This window comes from Carassius gibelio, chromosome B6 (assembly GCF_023724105.1).
Source record: "Carassius gibelio isolate Cgi1373 ecotype wild population from Czech Republic chromosome B6, carGib1.2-hapl.c, whole genome shotgun sequence".
Classification (NCBI taxonomy): Eukaryota; Metazoa; Chordata; class Actinopteri; order Cypriniformes; family Cyprinidae; genus Carassius; species Carassius gibelio.
Genome location: NC_068401.1, coordinates 26,689,630 through 26,707,668, shown reverse-complemented (window position 1 = coordinate 26,707,668; position 18,039 = coordinate 26,689,630). Strand labels below are relative to the sequence as shown.

The following is an 18,039-nucleotide window of genomic DNA, read 5'->3' as shown; positions in this document are numbered from 1 at the left end:
ATTATCTTAAATGATTATTTAAATGACAGTGGTGTGCAATTATTAATAGTTTAGGTGCTTTTATTATGCATACCCTTCTAGTTTAGGTTTAGTCGTGTGATCAAAAGACTTTTATTGTGGAAATTCCTCTGGTACGTCATTTACGGCATGTTTGAGAGACTTTTATTATGTAAATCTCAGCCGGGACTGTGAAGAAAAGCTTTGGCAAGTCAACTTACAAATGTTATTGGTCAATGTGAGAGACGCTGCGTGATCTTTCCTCATACAATAAAACTGTGATGTGACCGAAGTAACTGTAACTGCCCAGAACTGACGTTCGCCGTCAAAATTAAGGGCGCAAAATCAATTTACAGGAGAACCTCCATACACATGCATAACAATGGTGAGTTTTTGTCGTATCTGGCTCTCTTGAGCTTCTCATCAGTCTCAGAAAATTTGAGTATGCATGATATTAGAAAATAATAGTTTTTGTAGCTCGTTGGGAATGATATAAATCGTGCATTATTAATGTTAAATCATGTAAAAATTATCTACTACAGTCACCAAATGCGTTCATGCAACATTAAACATAATTAATATGAAACGGGTTGGATTGAAGTCCATTTTATTTTAGACGCTTCTAGTGCACCAGTGCTCTTCGTTAAAAAATGTATTTCTTAACCCTGTTAACCTACATGCAATCACTTTCAAGGACTAGGAAGGACACCTGCTGTCAGCTGCTCTGATAATTACATGATTAATATTTAACATGCATGTTTATGCATATCTATTTGTTTGCTGTATTGTGAACCAGTATGCATTATTTATTTTATTTTCAATTGCGGTTTAAGCAGTGACCTAATCTTGAGCTATATGCATTCAATAATCTTCTTATAAATATAAAGTGTAATCAGGCAAGAGTGAACTTATTTTAATGCTGCTAATATTAATTGCATAACAACACAAAATGGACTGTGTTTCCCAATGTCACCTCCGGGAATATCAGAGCTGATGCAACCAGACAGATATGACATCCTATCAAATGATATAACCGAAGAAGATGATGATGATGATGATGATGATGATGTTTAGAGAGGAGAGGAGGTCATACTCATGCAGTCGGTCAAGCGGTGGCAGACACTGATTCCGGCTGCTCTGTTCGTGGACACAGTGTCTGCTACACGACCGGAATATGGATGCTGATATTCAGACAAGATGCATTTGAAATCAGACTATTAAAGCAGTTCTTAGAAAATAGAAATGTGTGCAATTGAAATGTGAGCTTTGGATCTGGATCATAATGCTGTTTAAGCTCTGAAAATTTGATATGTGCTTGAAAGCGTCTGTGCTAATGGTTTTCTTCATAGGACTCTAATGGAGCAGCGTGAGATGAGATGAAGTCTGTCTTGTATGCAGTGAAATCCGAGCAAAGCCAGGTAAGCGAAATACATTTTGCTTTTCAGGCATATTTTCTTGCAATGGGAAATGCAGCGTGGCACACTGGAAGCAGCCAGAAAACCACTGCTGGAGTGTTTTTGCAGCTGGTCTGATTGTTATTCACTGTCTTCAGAATCAGATAAATGAACTCCAGTGAAGCATCAGCTCAGCCTCATGTCGTTTCTGGTGAGAGTCAAATCCTTTCATCCCCGGCTTGCTTGTGCGAAGCTCAATGCATTCTGTATTTCATGCTTTCTGTGTTTAGTTCTTCATTCTGGGTATCAGAAATGTGTTTGCATGAAGGTTTTGATTCTGGGTTTAGTGTTCAGTACTGTAGAAGAGCTTTAGGGATGTATTTATGGGCTGAAGATGTTCGCTGAACAATATCCATGGCCTGATTATTCTCTAATCCCTAGATATCAGCAGATTTAATAATAAACGTCCTCATTAATATCCACCAATCCTCCACCTCACCTCTTAATCCAGGAGGCTCATGTCACCGTCTCACTCATAAAGACATGTTCTTGATTCAATAAAGGTTCTTTAAGCATGAAACAAATGAAAGTTGTGTTTGCAGTTTCCTCGTTAATACATAAATAAATAAATGTTTTCAACAGCCATTAAAAAGCATGTTCATTTTGCATTGTTTATAAGTAATTCCATAAAAGAACATTTAGATATCAAATCTGGGTAAAATTATCGGAAATTAGTGTTTTTTTTCAAATATACATCAGTTAAATACTAATTACTGTAGATGACAATTCAACCACTATTTAATATTTACCCAAAAATGCAAATTTACAGAGAATTTACTCACCCTCAGATCATCCAAGCTGTAGATGAGATGTTTCTTCATGGTTATAGATTTAGAGAGATATGTAGCATTGCATCACTTGCTCAGAAATGGATCCTCTGGAGTGAATGGGTGCCGTCAGAATGAGAGTCAAAACAGCTGATAAAAACATCACAATGAACCCACACCACTCCAGTCCATCAGTTAAAGGCATAGTAGAATTACTTGTGGATTATTGTGATGTTTTTATCAGCTGTTTGGAATCTCATTCTGACGGCACCCATTCACTTGCAGAGAATCCATTGGTCAATGCTACATATTTCCAAATCTGTTCCCATGAAGAAAAAAAACTCATCTACATCTTGAGTGTGAGTAAATTCTAAGTAAAGTTTTGTTTTTGGGTGGACTATTCCTTTAACGTCATAAAGAAATGTTCCGGGTTCAGTTTGTAAGAACAAACAAAATTTATTTCATGTTTTGCATTGAATACTGAAAATTCCTTTAACCATGACTTAATCACACATGGCAAGGCTGACTCTCCACCGCAGGATTTCCATAATCATCTCCTCTTTTTTTCCGTATCTCTTCCCTTCAGCCCACCCTTGCTCAAGTCATGCATATTCATACTGTTGATACAGTCCTATTCATCTCCATATTCATGTGTGGGGTGGGGGGCGTGTCTCATGTCTCCTCCCCTCTTCCCCTCAGGACTGCACCTGTATCTCCTCCCACTCACAAGTCCAGTCCATCAGCATAGAGGAGCAGTATGAAGACATCAGCCATCAGTGCTCGGTCAGTAGAGTCTAACGGTAGATCATCTTGTCCTCTTCAAGAGAGATTCACACTGATTCAGTTAATGCACTACTGTTGGTCGTTAGTGGGAATGAGAAACAATGTAGAATTTCGGAGCTGGTTCATGTTGGAGTGAGAATTTGAATTGAATTTGTCACAAAACACAGTATGTTGAAATCCATGCAAAATCCAAATTATATATCAAGGTTTGGGTTGCATTGGAGCTGCATTTATTTGATCCAAAGTACAGTAAAAACAGTAATAATGTGAAATATTATCATAATTAAAAATTACTGTTTTCTAGTGTGATATATTGTGAAATGTAATTTATTCCTGCGCTCAAAGCTGAATTTTCAGTGTCATATAAATGTCTTTACTGCCACTTTTGATCAATTGAATGCATCCTTGCTGATATTTATTTCTTAAAATAATTTTAATAATACAACCATTGATGATTATACTGTACAGCAACAAAAATAAATAAATAAATAAATAATACTGATTGATAAATAGATACTGAAAATACGTTTTTACTTTAAAAAAAATTTTTGTGAAAAATTTATAACATATTTACACTTTTTTTATTTTTTTATTATCAAAATCTTGAGTAAATTCTGGGAAAATTACAGTGAACTATAATTTGCAATTATCAAATTATTTTGGAAATACCCAGTATTCCGTTAAATTCAATGTTCTGCTTTTCACTTTGTCGCATTGCCGTCGGCCGCAGTCGCCCACATCGCCTCAAATCACACAGACTCTGATTTCAAATGAATGACTTCCGTTTGATTTGTCACTGCAAATAGCTGTCAGCGTGAGAAGCCCTGTAGGATTTGGGAGGGCATAGTCACAGCAGAGAAACATCATCGCATAATCAAAACTCCAGTGAGCTTCAGATTGTTGTTGTGCTCAAGTGTTTTCTGAGCGGATCCATTGTATTGGGCATCACAAAGCAGTGTTTCTGTTCCATCGTTCTGGATGAAAGCGCACTTGTGCTGTTGTCCTGTGTTTTTGGCTGAAGGAGACATCTGTGGGTTGGCTTTTGAGTTTCCCATCCTGTGGCAGAAATATTTGGTTTTTGACTGCAGTGATCTGGGCCACTTTTCCATTCATGGTCTCTCAGAAATGCTTAAATAAAAGTTATAGGCTTATGAACTTAGTTAGAGTCTAAAATCTTGACATGTTTATACACTGTAGAAGCTACCTGAATAATTACAAATCTGGTTTAATGGCACAGTGATTTGTCTCCCCCTAGAGTTCTCAGCTGTGTACTGCATGTCAAGTTGTGTGACTGCATTTGATCTACTGATCAATTGCAATATCACAAAATATTAAAAGCAAAAAAAAACTGGAAGTTCAGGACTTGTACTTATGAAGGATTGAATGAGCTCCAATGAAGCATGTAATTAAGTCCTAGGTTTGATCTATTGTTTTTTTTATTCAAACACACTTCTGCTGTAGTTCAGTGGCTCTAGCAGCTCTGAGGTTGTGTTTGATTCGCAGTTAATGCATGAACGTAATATGTATATGCCATTACTGAAATGCTTTTTATGTTATTCCCTCATTTCACTGATATCTTGAAATACACTACACCCACTAACCTCCATCTTTACCACAAAGATCTGCAAAATATCTGTTTCTCAGTGCTGTTATTTTAGTATTATACTATTATAGTTTTTACCAATATTTTAGAATTACCTTTTATTTAGAATTTTCTTAATTAATGGTGTTTATTAATTTATTAATTTAGTTTAATTTATTTAGCTTTTATCTATTTCCAATCAGTAATTATTTTTCATTTTCATTTTAAGTTTTTTATTTTAATTTATAGTTACACTTTAATTCATGGAATACTATTCACTATTAACTAATTGCTTATTAGCATGCATATTACTAGAAAACTGGCTGTTTATTAATGTGTATAAAAAGCACATATTAATGCCTTATTCTGCATATGACCGTATTCTACATCCCTTATCCCTCAACATAATCATTACAACAACCAGCATACATACTTATAAATTAGGAGTTTATGAAGGGGGAAACTCCTACCATATTTATAGTTATTTCAGTTTTATTTCAATTAGTTAACAATAAAAACATGTTTCTCAGTCAATATTATCATGTTGGATAAAACTGATCTGAGGCCAGACTTCATCTTCAGTCTCTGAAGCATCACATTAGTGTTAGGCACAGAACAGGAAGTGTCTTATTATGTTCTGTTTCTAATTGATTCTTCCCTAGAATAACCCAGTAAACATGACCAGCGTTGTGTGGAGTGTTTTATCAGGTCGAGTCGTGTCTGTGTGTGTGTGTGTGTGTGTTATATGTTTGTTCATGTGTGCTGTGTTCTGTGTCTGACAGAGCAGTGATGTCTCTCCATGTTCTGTGTTGACGGATGAAGATGACATCACAGATCTTTCCACTGACCCCGCCCACTATCAGCTGCTCTCACAACTGGGTAATGACCCTGACCTACTTTATACAGTATATGATATGAGCTAGTTACTGCTTGAAATCTCATGTCTATATCATGTGTTTATATGGCTGTGTTTTGTCCTCTGTGTGTGTGTGTGTGCAGGCCGGGGCTTTAATAACCTCAGTCAGGTGAGCATGGCTCGACACACACCGTCTGGTCGGCTGGTGGCGGTGAAAAACACGAACCTGGATGAGTGCACAGAAGATGAGCTGCTGCAGCTGATGGTGTGTACATGCGTATGAGAACATCACGCTGATTTCTACTATTTTAACATTCAACTTTATAATAACGCTTGGCATATACAATTACAGTCAAAAAATATATGTATTTTTTTATCAAATTGTCTATTGAAACTTTGACTAAATATAAATAACTTTTTTTTTCGAGGGGGGGGGGGGGTAATTGTTCATATTTGATACATCAAGCTTTTATGGAATTGCATTTATGATCCTTGCAGAATTTCTGTTGATTTCTGTTTTTATTTAATTTTGAAATGCTAATTTATTATAATTGTGTGTGCAACATCATTATTATAATATAATAAATTTTATATATATATATATATATATATATATATATATATATATATATATATATATATATAATATACATATATATATATATAATATACATATATATATAAAAACAAAAGGAATTTGTTTTTCGTAACAGAAGCTCCGCAGTGCAACAGAATGACAGAGACAGAACAAAAACACAGATAAAAAAATATATATATAAATAGAACAAGTAAGGGATAGAAATTATACAAATTGACAATTTTATATATTGTATTGTATTATCATTTATATATTGTATACTATAAATATAATACATTTATAATTTATATACTACAGGGGTCAGTTTTTTTAAATTTATACATTATATAAAAGCTGAATAAATAAGCTTTCCATTGATGTAGCCTATGGTTTGTTAGGATGAGACAATGTTCGGTGAGAGATTCATCTCAGGGTGAAAAAAAATGTGTACGAGTGTGTATATTATTGCATGCATGTATATAATTAAGAAAATATGTTTGATATATTATGATATTAGGTAAAAAAAAATGTTAACATCAATGCAATGTAATTTAATTTAACATACATATATATATATATATATATATATATATATATATATATATATATATATATATATATATATATATATATATATATATATGTGTGTAAATATCTTCTAAATATATACAGTATGTGTGTGTATTTATATATACATAATAAATAAACAGTACGTTTGTTTTGGACTTGATCATTCATGATTGATTAATTAACAGCACTAATATATATATTTAAAAATAATCGTTGTAGTGAAGTTAATAACTTTTTAACAATGAAAACATGTTGCATACATAGTTATATAATACCTATTTTCCATTAGTAAATGTGTACATTTTTTTAGTTTAATGACCATTTTTATTGTGATATGGAACCTTCCCAAAATGCCCCCCCCCCCCCAATAAAAAAGAATAACTAAACAACAAGAAAAGTAGCCTATAAGACTTATAATTAAAAATTATTTTTGAAGTCATTCCATGAAACAGATTGACAATAATGTCATTATTCGAAGCAAATATAACAGCAATTGTGTTTGCAACAATATGAGAGCGAGTAAATAATGAAATAAAGAGCTAATGCTTCAATGCCTAATCCTTCCAAAGCAATAGTTCTCCCAAAAATGAACATTCTGTCGTTATTTGAACATTCTGTCATTATTTTCCCCTGTAATGATGATTAAACTATTGCTTTGAGGATTGACTGTATTTGTGGGACATTTTCAGAATTTTAGAAGCATACACAAATCTTATATAGACAAAATTGCTGGTGCATTTATAGTTATGTGTGTGTTATTTGCAGAATGAGGTTCTGCTGTCCAGACGGTTCCGTCACCCGAACCTGCTGACGTCCAGACTGGTGTTCATCTCCTGCTGTCAGCTCTGGGTGCTGTCTCCTCTCATGAGCTACGGTAAGACTCACCTGTAATATACATCCTCTTTCGCTTCCCATCCTTCCCTTGTTTCATTTCCCTCTCCGCACGCGTCTCATACAGGTTCTGCAGACTCTCTGCTCAGGTCGTGTTTTCCGGACGGAATGAGCGAGTCTCTGATAGCGTACCTGCTGTACGGGGTGCTCCGAGCGCTGGAGTACCTGCATCACATGGGTTACGTGCACAGGTGAGCACTCGATGACTGTTTCACAGAGCCCTAAATGAATCTGGTCTCCTCATCTGGTGCGTCCTGCAGGGGTGTGAAGGCCAGTCATGTGCTGCTGTCAGCTGAAGGCCGTGTGTGTTTGTCGGGACTGCAGAGTGTGTACAGTCTGATGAAGGATGGCAAGAGGATGAGAGCCGTGTTTGACATGCCTCAACACAGTCCGTCTCTGCTGCCCTGGCTGAGTCCTGAGCTCCTGCGACAGGTGACGCTCACACCCTCCACACAGTATAGTAGCATTATAGACTGTTTATAACAGTACACAATTTATAAATGGCAAGACAACTTTAAAAAATGAAAATTATTACAAATTAAAGAAATTAATTTAGATTAGATTGTATCACAGATATTCTAAATGTAAAAAAAAACGAGCATGCACTTTATTTATTATTGTGACAGAGAAATTCTGGTGTAATTATGTTGAAAATGCCATCTCAGGAATAAATTGCATTTTAAAATATATGTTGAAATGGAAAACAGTTTTAAATTGTAATTATGTTTTACAATATTACTTTTTTTGCTGTATTTTTGTTAAAAATGCAAATAAATGAATAAATGTAAAAAAAACATAAGTAAATCCCTAACTTTTAAACTAAATAACTTACTTTAGATTTTTAACTTCCTTTATTTCAGTGAGTTCCTCATTTACATTTAACAATTCTTACCAAACACTTACCAATTTTTATTTTATCTTATTTTTCCAATTTAACTTGATGTACTAAATTATCTAAAACAGAAATACAGAAATAGATATAACATATATATATATATATATATATATATATATATATATATATATATGTGTGTGTGTGTGTGTGTGTGTGTGTGTGTGTGTGTGTGTGTGTGTGTGAGTGTATAAAAGTACATTTAAAAATATGTATAAGGTTTATAAAAAAGTTTAATAATATCTTAATACTAAACGAATAATACATTTAATATTGGCTGATAACTGATGTAACTAATATATTTTACATTCTTATTTATAAGGCCTGGTCAATGTCAATACCAACATCAGTTCCAAACATTCAGCTTCATGAGAAACTATGCTGGGTTTTGTGTCTGTCTTTCTGTGATGAAGGATCTTCATGGCTATGGAGTGAAGTCAGACATCTACAGTCTGGGAATCGTGGCGTGTGAGCTGGTCAGTGGCAGAGTGCCATTCCAGGACATGCCGCCCACTCTGGTACTGCAGTTCTTCATCTACTGCACCTGTGAGCATGAAACCCTGATCACTGAACACTCACTTCCTGTTTCTTCTTCTACAGATGCTGCTTCAGAAGCTGCGAGGTTCTCACTGCTGTCTCCTCGACGTCCCTCCTTACCCTCTCGGAGACATGGGTGCGCTCAAGGTGTCCCGCTCAGGTGTGGATTCGGGGATCGGCGAGAGTGTTGCGACCGGAAGTCTGACCCGTACTGCCACAGCAGAGAGACCTCAAAGCCCAGCCCCCAAAAACCACTCGGCCACACTGCACAACCTGGTCCAACTGTGCCTGCAGCAGGAGCCTGAGCGCAGGTACATACACACAGACCCTTAGCAGATGTTACAGCTCAGAATTAACAATTAATAGTCTTTGGGGTGGCAGTTCTCTCTTTGCAAGGTTTAGTTGAAGGTAATGGTCCTTCATCCAGTAAGAAATGTCTGTTAGGCAAGCTGAGATGAGAGCAGCAACCGTTGGATCATCAGGATGGAATGAGAGGTAGAGTTGAGTGTCATCAGCATAGCAGTGGTATGGAAAGCCATGTTTCTGAATGACAGAACCTAATGATGCCATGTAGACAGAGAAGAGAAGTGGTCCAAGAACTGAGCCCTGAGGCACCCCAGTAGATAGATGTTGTGACTTGGACACCTCACCTCTTCAAGATACTTTGAAGGACCTACAGTATCTGATAGGCAAGACTCAAACCACTGGAGATTGGTTCCTGAGATGTCCTTTGCCAGTAGGGTTGACAGGAGGATCTGGTGGTTAACCGTGTCAAAAGCAGAGGACCGATCAAGCAAGATATGTATTGAAGATTTGGAGTCCACTCTTGCCAGACTTAGGGCTTATACAACTGAGAGCAAGGCAGTCTCAGTTGAATGTCCACTTCTGAAGCTAGACTGATTGCTGTCGAGGAGGTTGTTCTGTGTGGGAAAGGCAGAGACTTGGTTGAACACAGTTTGTTCAAGTGTTTTTGCAATAAAAAGGGAAAGGAAAAGGGTTTTTACAATGAAAGGAGGAAACTGGTCTGTAGTTTTCTAAAAGAGATGGGTTAAAGGTGGGTTTCTTAAGTAGTGGAGTTATACGAGTCTCTCTAAATGTTGAGGTAAAAACACCAGTGTGAAGGGATGTGTTAATGATGTGAGTGAGAGCAGCTACAACTGCAGGAGAAATGGCTTGAAGGAGATGGGAAGGAATAGGATCAAGCGGGCAAGTAGTAGATTGATTTGAAATGATGAGTTTGGAGACCCCTGCTTTAGAGTGAAGAGAAGGATGTGAATGAGTGTATGTTTGCTGCTAAGATGTGCTTGTCAGATTGAGATGTGCAAAATTGTGCACTGATGGTTTTAATTAAATTAATGAAGAATGTGGCAAATTCGTCAGCTGTTAGAGTGGATGAAGGAGGGAGAGGAGGAGGACAAAGGAGGGAGGAAAATGTTTGAAAGAGCTTGCAATAAGTTTTGACCCTGTCCAGAGCTGATGAAAAAATATCAAAATAAACCTTTTTACCTTTATTGAACCCTGTGTATAATGTGTGTGTTTGTCGTTCAGGCCGTCTGCGACAGCTCTCCTCACTCATCCCTTCTTCAGACAGGTACATTAATCCTTTCACCAAGCTGTCTTAAACTTGACCCTGTCTTCAGTCTCACAGAGTAGTCTAAAGTAATGCATGTATTGATCTGTATTGATCTTCCAGGTGAAGAAACACACAAGGGACTCCTTCCTCAGTTTGATGTATCCGGCCGTGCCAGTGTCCTGTCCTCCAGACACGCCTCCGTCCGAAACACCTACCAAGACCAGCAATACCCCGTCACCCACCGACCCTGAGCCCGAGGACGGCATGTGGGACTTTTCCTAAATCTCGCCGCCTGTTTCTGTCTCCATCTCATATTTTTTTTGTCCATTTCTCACCCATTTCTCCATAAGTATATTCTGTATTAATCCGTCCTAACCAGCTGTTAGGTTGCTGTTCACTTGTTTGTATTTGTCACCTCATTCTATGGTAGCCCCAACCTCAGAGAAATCTCACTAAATCCCATCTCTATATGGACCGAAGTATTGATGACATCATCACGCACTTATGGGCATATCTACAATTTTTAGCCAATCAAATGCTCTCTAGAACAAGCACATACAAGCTGCCTAGACATTTCCTGACTAGCTAGAGCAAGTAAAAACTCGTAGTCAATGGCTTTGACTTAAACTAAAAGCCTATTAACTTGGGCTGCATGATTCATTGAAATAAAACAGAATTTGTGATACAGTCTGTTTATTAAATATCAAAGACTGCTTTGATTGAATTTATTAAATAAATATATATATATATATATATATATATATATATATATATATATATATATATTTCCTAAATACTTGATATGTTTAATTTTACAGTAAATATGACAATACTAATATTTCTTCTTTGATAATTGTTATTTATCAATAATCATGATAATGATAATACTACTACTAATAATAATGGTTTTCTTGAACACCATTTTATTTTTACTGTGAAATATTATTATTATTATTGAGAAATACAAATTATTAAATTATAAATATTTATTTTTATTTCACTGTAGAATAAAATGGCTATTTTATTTTTCAATATTAATAATAATAATGTTTTACTTGAATACTTTAATTTGACTGTGAAATATTACAAAACTAATCATTTTTATTTTTGTTTAATTTATTATTAATTTTATAATATATTAAAATATTGCAGTTATATTTTTTCCTATTTGTTTATAAATATATATCATAATAATAATAAATGATGTACACTATATTCATATAATAACAAAATTCTTGATCAAATTGTACAGCTCTATAAGCAAGTAAAGCAAACCTGGAGTTTTTTCATCACAATTATTCACAATCATGCAGCCTTACTATTAGCTATTTTTAAACAAGCATTTTTTTATACTTACCATCCAACTTTCTGTAAAATACAGGAAAGAAACTGCACTGTCAAGCCATTTGATTGGTCACCACATGCATCATTTTCTCTTTTATTATGGACAGAACCAGTGTGACTAGTGTCTTATTTCATGTTGTGTGCTCATAAGTATGCTGCACATTTTGGCCAATGTAGTAGGTCACCCAAGTATTCCATGCATACTGCCATACATACTCTTAGTATGCTATTTTATATACAAACCATATCAGTGTGTGCTCAGAGCTTCCTGTTTGATGTTCAAAGCAGCCAATCACATCATGAACTAACTGCATATCACTGGATTTGATCCAACTCCGATGAGTGAGGTCATCAAACTGAGCCATGAATGCAGGAGTCAGATATCATGTTGTCTGTGTGTGTGTGTGTGTGTGTGTTTTTAGTCATTGGTGCATCACCCACTCAACCTGTGCCAGTGAACATGTGGGTGTGTGTACAGTACATGTGTTTGTGTGTATCTCTGTGTTCAGATATCAACAAGCCTCCTCTTGCTCTGAATGAAGAAGCTGCACGTATTAATCCTGTGAAGAATCAAACCAAAACATCAATGCTGTGCTGTTCAACACTGCCTCAACCCAATCAAGATGACACTTATGGACTGAGCAGCTGTAACTGTGACTGATATTATATTACTGATTTTTTTTTTTTTTTTTTTTTTACATGTTAGCTAAATAAGATATTTAGACATGATAAATATATTCTTACTCCGTTTCATACCTCTTTGGTGTCCTGTCATTTATTATTAATTTTTTTGCCTTGTGCGATTTCTTAATGCAGTAGATTTAAAGTGAAATTCTAAAGGTTCCCGCCAATTAAATAATTATAGTTATTTATAATATTTCAAACCTTATTTCCCTTGTAATTTTGCGAATTTATTTAATTCGGTGAATTTTTCTTTTAAACTCATTTAAACATTTGATTTCCAGCGATTTGTGTTGCATTTGACGAGCTTTTATTAACTGTACCGAAGTATTTCTGTATTTAGGATCTCTGGCCAGCAGGGGACGGTCATATATTGTCAAAATAATCCATTAAATCATCATAAATAGATCCTGCATTTGTTTAACATATAATGCTTGCAGAAACCAATATATTTCATGTCAAGGAAATATATATGTATATATTTTTTTTTACAAAAGTTCATTAATTGTCGATTTAAAAACAACAACGACCGAATTATTGATGTTTAATTTAACAGAACACCCGGGACAAACTGCGTAAAATAAATAAATAAGTAAATAAATAAATATATATATATATATATTTTTTTTCTTCAGTATGTCTTAAGTAGGAAAATTGTATAAAAGTTTAGGACTTTAAAGTTAATCTTTTAAATACATTTTTAGATTTTTATGAAGTAAATTAAATAGTCTAAAAATAAACCAACTAAAAGATCAGTTATAAAATATGACTGTCAGAGAAAGAAAAAAAAGAACAAATCTCAAGCATTCTTACGTAGCAACGTAAGTTTGAGGTAATTAATATTCATTACACCCAGCGATTGGTCGTCTCTCTGGTTTCAACCATAACCACGCCTTTGCGACGCACATGAGCTCCACATAGGCAACGTAAAGGAGCGCTGACTGTCGTAAAACATTTAGGGAAGAAGAAAACACACACACACACGCGCACGCACGCGAGCGCGCACGCACCTTCAAGCGTCTCGAGCCCGTGCAGTGGCTTTGTGACGAGCAGTCCCAGTCCAATGCGATGGTATTTGTCATATGCATCCGGGCTGTCAGGCTTATCTGCTTACAAAATGAGTCAAAAGCTAGTTTGGGTGGTTGAAACCGAGCTGGTTTAAATGTCAGTGGCGCTCTCAGTTTATGCCACATTCCTGGATCCTTCACCAGAACACAAGCTTTGGTTCAGGACTCGGGAGTTTCGACGGGCTGCTTTTGTTGAGGCAGGTGAGTTTAACAGCGACAGTGAGCTGATCTATTCATTAGTATTGTATATGCCTCTGCCACTTGTTATTATGATCTGATCTTTATAATATGACAAGTTGTTGATATTATGGTGTATTCGTAAGAGTCAACGTTACATCTAATTCAGTAGTAAATATTTTAGTCAAGGTAATGCTGTTGGTCTAAATGTAGAACGTCTTCTGTCTTGAGTTGTGAGTTTGTATCTAAATCTAGAATCAGTCATTTTTTTTTGCATGTATATCTTAGAAAAACAGCAGATCAACTTACTATGTGCGAATGTTTGGACATTTATAAATAGAAATAGAAAATATTCAAACTGATGTTGTTAGTATATATAGTTGACATGCTATTTCGAGGCTGAATTATAATGTTGGCTTTGTGAACATGTTGAGTTGGCCTGGGATGATGTCATGGGTCTCTGTTTATTTTGGACTATTTTTTGCCTTCTCTTAAAGTCATGCATTACATGTTTACTGTTATCTGTGGCATGTGTTTTTGCAATGCATTTGTGCAGTATCGAAACCCAGGGCTGTTTTTAATGTGTGCTGTATTTCTCGACAGGGCTTGGAAGAGCACAGGAATTTTTGGAATATCAAAAAGCGGCTGGTGGAAAACTGCCGGAAACACACAAGTCCAAGTCATCTGGGATTGGTATCGTTCACATGATGGATGTGATTTCACCGTGCACACAGAAATGACACGGTCTGTCATCCTGGATTAACACGGACTCCGAGGTGGGATTGTTATACACGAATGAACGTGGCATTTGGGCAAACTCCTTTTGGCAGGATGTTGACACCATGAAGGATTGGGAATACTGACCATAATATCACCAGAAAGATTTCTGCCTACATGCTCACAGCTTGCGGTGCAGAATGGCATCGACCGAGAGACTGTATGAGGTTTGGATGCTATACTGCAATAAGGTAAAAAGCTTGCACTTTCATAGAGTTAATGCATTTAATTTCTCATGCATATGCACATTGCATCACTGAGCACAGCCACATAATCTCCTTGCACATGAGGAGGAGTGCAGTTTTATTTATTTATTTCTCGTGCAGTGTATGGGGCTGGTACACTCTGTTCTGTATGTGAACGCATGTGGTGACATCATGAGATAGATGCCCTCTGGAGAGATCCGCTGAGCTCAGGTGGATGTCAATGTCCGGTTGTTTTCATTTATGAGGGATTGGAGATACTACCGACCCCCATCTGTGACATCACGTAATCAGATTTTAAGATAATCAACCCGAGATAATTCAGCGCACAGTGACAGATTCTTTTTGTTATACTTCCCCACTGACCACAGATGCATTTGGGTGTTAAGAGTTTTCCCCAAGAAGAGCTCATGAAGAGAAAATAATGCTGCTTTAAAAAAAGAAAAAAAAGAAAAAGTCTTAAAGGAGAAGTGTCTTTTTTTTTTAAATGATAAAAACTTTCTTATTACAGTTCAAGATGTAGGAATAACTATAAGAACACATTTAGATGTCAGTTTCCCCAAAAAGTGTAAACGTTGCTCCATTTGTTTGTGCAACATTGACTCAACCAATAGTGGGAGTTTGGGGTGGTTTCGTCGTCTTATCAATTCCTGAAATATAAATAAATCAAATTACGGAAGTAAAATGTGTTTTTAATTTATATGCCCTCTAAAATGTTGAATTTATGTTTTTCACCCTAGATATTGTGTTTGTAGTATAGCTGCAGTGTTGTTTTGGTATTATCTGTATACTATTAATTAATGCGTTGCTTTTATTTTTACATTATTATTTTTTCAATTTATATTTATATGTTTTAGTAATTTAGTTATTTTATTTTGAATACTTTTTTTTAAAAAACTAATTTTAAAAAGTTATAAATTTACTGTTCTTTCAGCTATTTTTGGTACTTCAATTAATATTTTTTTAATGAACTATTTAATAAATATATTTAATCATTATTTTCTCCATTAGATGCAAAAGCTGCATTTCCAGTTTTCATTAGTGTTTCATCTAATATCTATATTTCAGTTACATAAAAAAAGTATGATTTACTTAAAAAAATAATTCAATTATAGATTTTTTTTTTTAGTAAATTTCACAAATAATTACCAAGTAACATTCAATTAAACCTGACATCTTAAATGAAAAAAAACAAACAAAACAAAAATATCATTTTCTTATAATCAAATGTTTTTTTTTTTTTTTTTACCTTTTTTTACGATTTGTAAGTTTTAGTTGCACTGTTTAGCTGCAGGTTGATCTTTATCGAGTAGTTCAACACAACAACACACTTTACACTCCTTGTCTTTGTGTTTTGTGTTGTCAGTACAGATCTTTAACTGTTACCCTCACGCTGGTGTCGAGACTGTTGTGATCATCAGACTGTGATGGGTTCAGGACATTTAACACCAAATCATTCTCCGTAATCATGAGCCAGAACAAATGTAATAACACACATTCTCCAGACCAGAGAGTATACTCTGCTTGGTCAAGAGCCCGAGTGTCAGCGGTGTCTTGTGGGTCTGTTATGTCAGTGTAATACAGCGATTAGAGCGTGAGCCCCTCAGAGGGACGCAGATCTGATCTCCAGATCTCCAGATGACCTGCCAGATAAAATACGACTGCCAAATCTGAACATCAGCCCTGGGTCGTGGCAGGAAACGTGAGATTTGGGTCTAATAGGAATAGAAGACTTAAACTACACATTTTACTGTTCAATCAGGTTTAAAATGATAAAGGAGCATCATGAAATACAGTTCAATTTTCAATCAAGTCTTGATTCTCTCACAGTGAAATGGTCAACCTGCCATTTCCATCATGAGCTGATAGTCGCTGAAGTCCAGTGTGTGTGTGTGTGTGTGTGTGTGTGTGTGTGTGTGTGTGTGTGTGTTTTTTCCCACTGAGAGAATGACCTTTGCTTTGTTTATGGTTTCTGTGCTCATACATTAACCAGTTTGTGATCTTCATTTCCTCTTTAGCATGCTAATGTAGCCTCATCATCATAGCGTTTTTGTGTGTCAGATTAACATTTATGCATGATTATGGGCTTTGTTTTTCCTGGGAACAAATGATTTCCCAACCTTCTCAGGCTCTGTGTGTTCGTTTACCTGTTCGCGAAACATAGAGAGCATAGCCACGGAGGAAATCAATAATCTAACCCAGTTCTGCACAAAACAAATAAATACTGGAGAAATGTTGTTCTGGGAACCTTCTAGCCTTGTACTGAGAGCTCATATTTGATTCTGAGTTATGTTTTCCTGTTTGACCACCTGTATTAAGTTGCCAAAGCAAAACTTTGACCTCTGCACACTTCCGTTTCCTGCTTTGCAGTATCTGATGGAAGTATTCACCATTCAGTAATAACACTTGCTTCCATCAGATCATGATGAATAAGACATATTATAAGACATATTACATCTCAAGATCACGAAACAAAAAGCCCATGCATTCTGATCTGATATTCTGTCATCTCATGCACCGTGATTGGCAGCATTATTTATATAGTTCATTTAAATTCTTTTAAAAAACAAGTGTAAAATTTGTGTAGCTATGTGGATGATGAAGTGTTTTGAGTGTGTTTTTTTTAATGCATTTTTTTAATGCATTAGGAAACTGGATCTCTGGAGAGATTGTGTGCTCTAATGGTTTCTAGGGTCATCTTTTAACTGGTTTCTAATTATGACTCAGGCCCCTCCTTCTAACTTAATAGTGTGCTCATGTTATAGTAGAATTAGTTCAATTAAGTTTCTGACCAGTAAAAGCTGTTTTTAACTCTGAAGTTTCAGAAAGCTCCAATTTTATATTCACTTTTTTTTTTTAAAGAAGTGTCAAAAAATACAGTTTAAAAAGAGTAATATTGTGAAATAGTAATTCGATTTCAAATAGCTGTTAATTTGAAAATGTTATGGTCAAGAAGCGTTTCTTTATATTATCAATGTTGAAAGCAGTTGTGCTGCTTAAAATCACAATTATTTGATGAACAGATACAGATATCTTTTGTAGCATTAAAATGTCTTTACTGTTACTTTTGATGTGCATCGTTTAATAAAAAGTATTAATTTCCTAAAAAGGTAAATGTATTACTGACCCCCCAATTTTTGAACAGTAGTGTAATGAGCAAGAGTTATTGTAATATTTGACTTATTGCATACTATTAACAAATACCTTACTGCATCTAACAATGGTTTCTCTTTGCATTGGGTCCTCCATGTAAATGCATAGATCAGACAGCAATTAAATTAGATCCTGTTTGTCAGAAACCAGCAGGTAAT

At 35.5% G+C, this 18,039-nt stretch overlaps 3 protein-coding genes across 7 annotated transcripts in view; 2 read left to right on the top strand and 1 right to left on the bottom strand.

The window, feature by feature from the left end:
* Positions 1–18,039, bottom strand: part of LOC127959601 (protein unc-50 homolog) — a 922,469-nt gene that overhangs the window by 100,782 nt on the left and 803,648 nt on the right. The gene's annotated exons all lie outside the window — the stretch shown is intronic.
* On the top strand, positions 166–11,164 carry stradb (STE20 related adaptor beta). The gene is made up of 13 exons (XM_052558872.1): positions 166–382; positions 1,347–1,415; positions 1,550–1,602; positions 2,918–3,001; positions 5,366–5,462; positions 5,583–5,704; positions 7,352–7,460; positions 7,545–7,668; positions 7,738–7,909; positions 8,783–8,887; positions 8,970–9,217; positions 10,455–10,497; positions 10,600–11,164. Exons 3-13 carry the CDS (start codon positions 1,591–1,593, stop codon positions 10,759–10,761), a joined length of 1,278 nt encoding a protein of 425 aa, XP_052414832.1. The 5' UTR covers positions 166–382; positions 1,347–1,415; positions 1,550–1,590; the 3' UTR covers positions 10,762–11,164.
* Positions 13,474–18,039, top strand: part of nbeal1 (neurobeachin-like 1) — a 50,579-nt gene continuing 46,013 nt past the window's right edge. For all 4 annotated transcript variants that reach the window (XM_052558853.1, XM_052558852.1, XM_052558851.1 and 1 more), the window contains exons 1-2: positions 13,474–13,772; positions 14,352–14,716. In XM_052558853.1, the coding sequence (XP_052414813.1) occupies positions 14,666–14,716 (51 nt within the window). In that variant the 5' untranslated portion in view covers positions 13,474–13,772; positions 14,352–14,665. The remainder of the gene's footprint in view (positions 13,773–14,351; positions 14,717–18,039) is intronic.

Excerpts from the sequence above, each read along its gene's own strand:
- stradb (XM_052558872.1), top strand. Across the intron at positions 7,910-8,782 it reads GTCCTGAGCTCCTGCGACAG|GATCTTCATGGCTATGGAGT; the intron begins GTGACGCTCACA and ends TCTGTGATGAAG. Across the intron at positions 10,498-10,599 it reads CTCATCCCTTCTTCAGACAG|GTGAAGAAACACACAAGGGA; the intron begins GTACATTAATCC and ends TTGATCTTCCAG.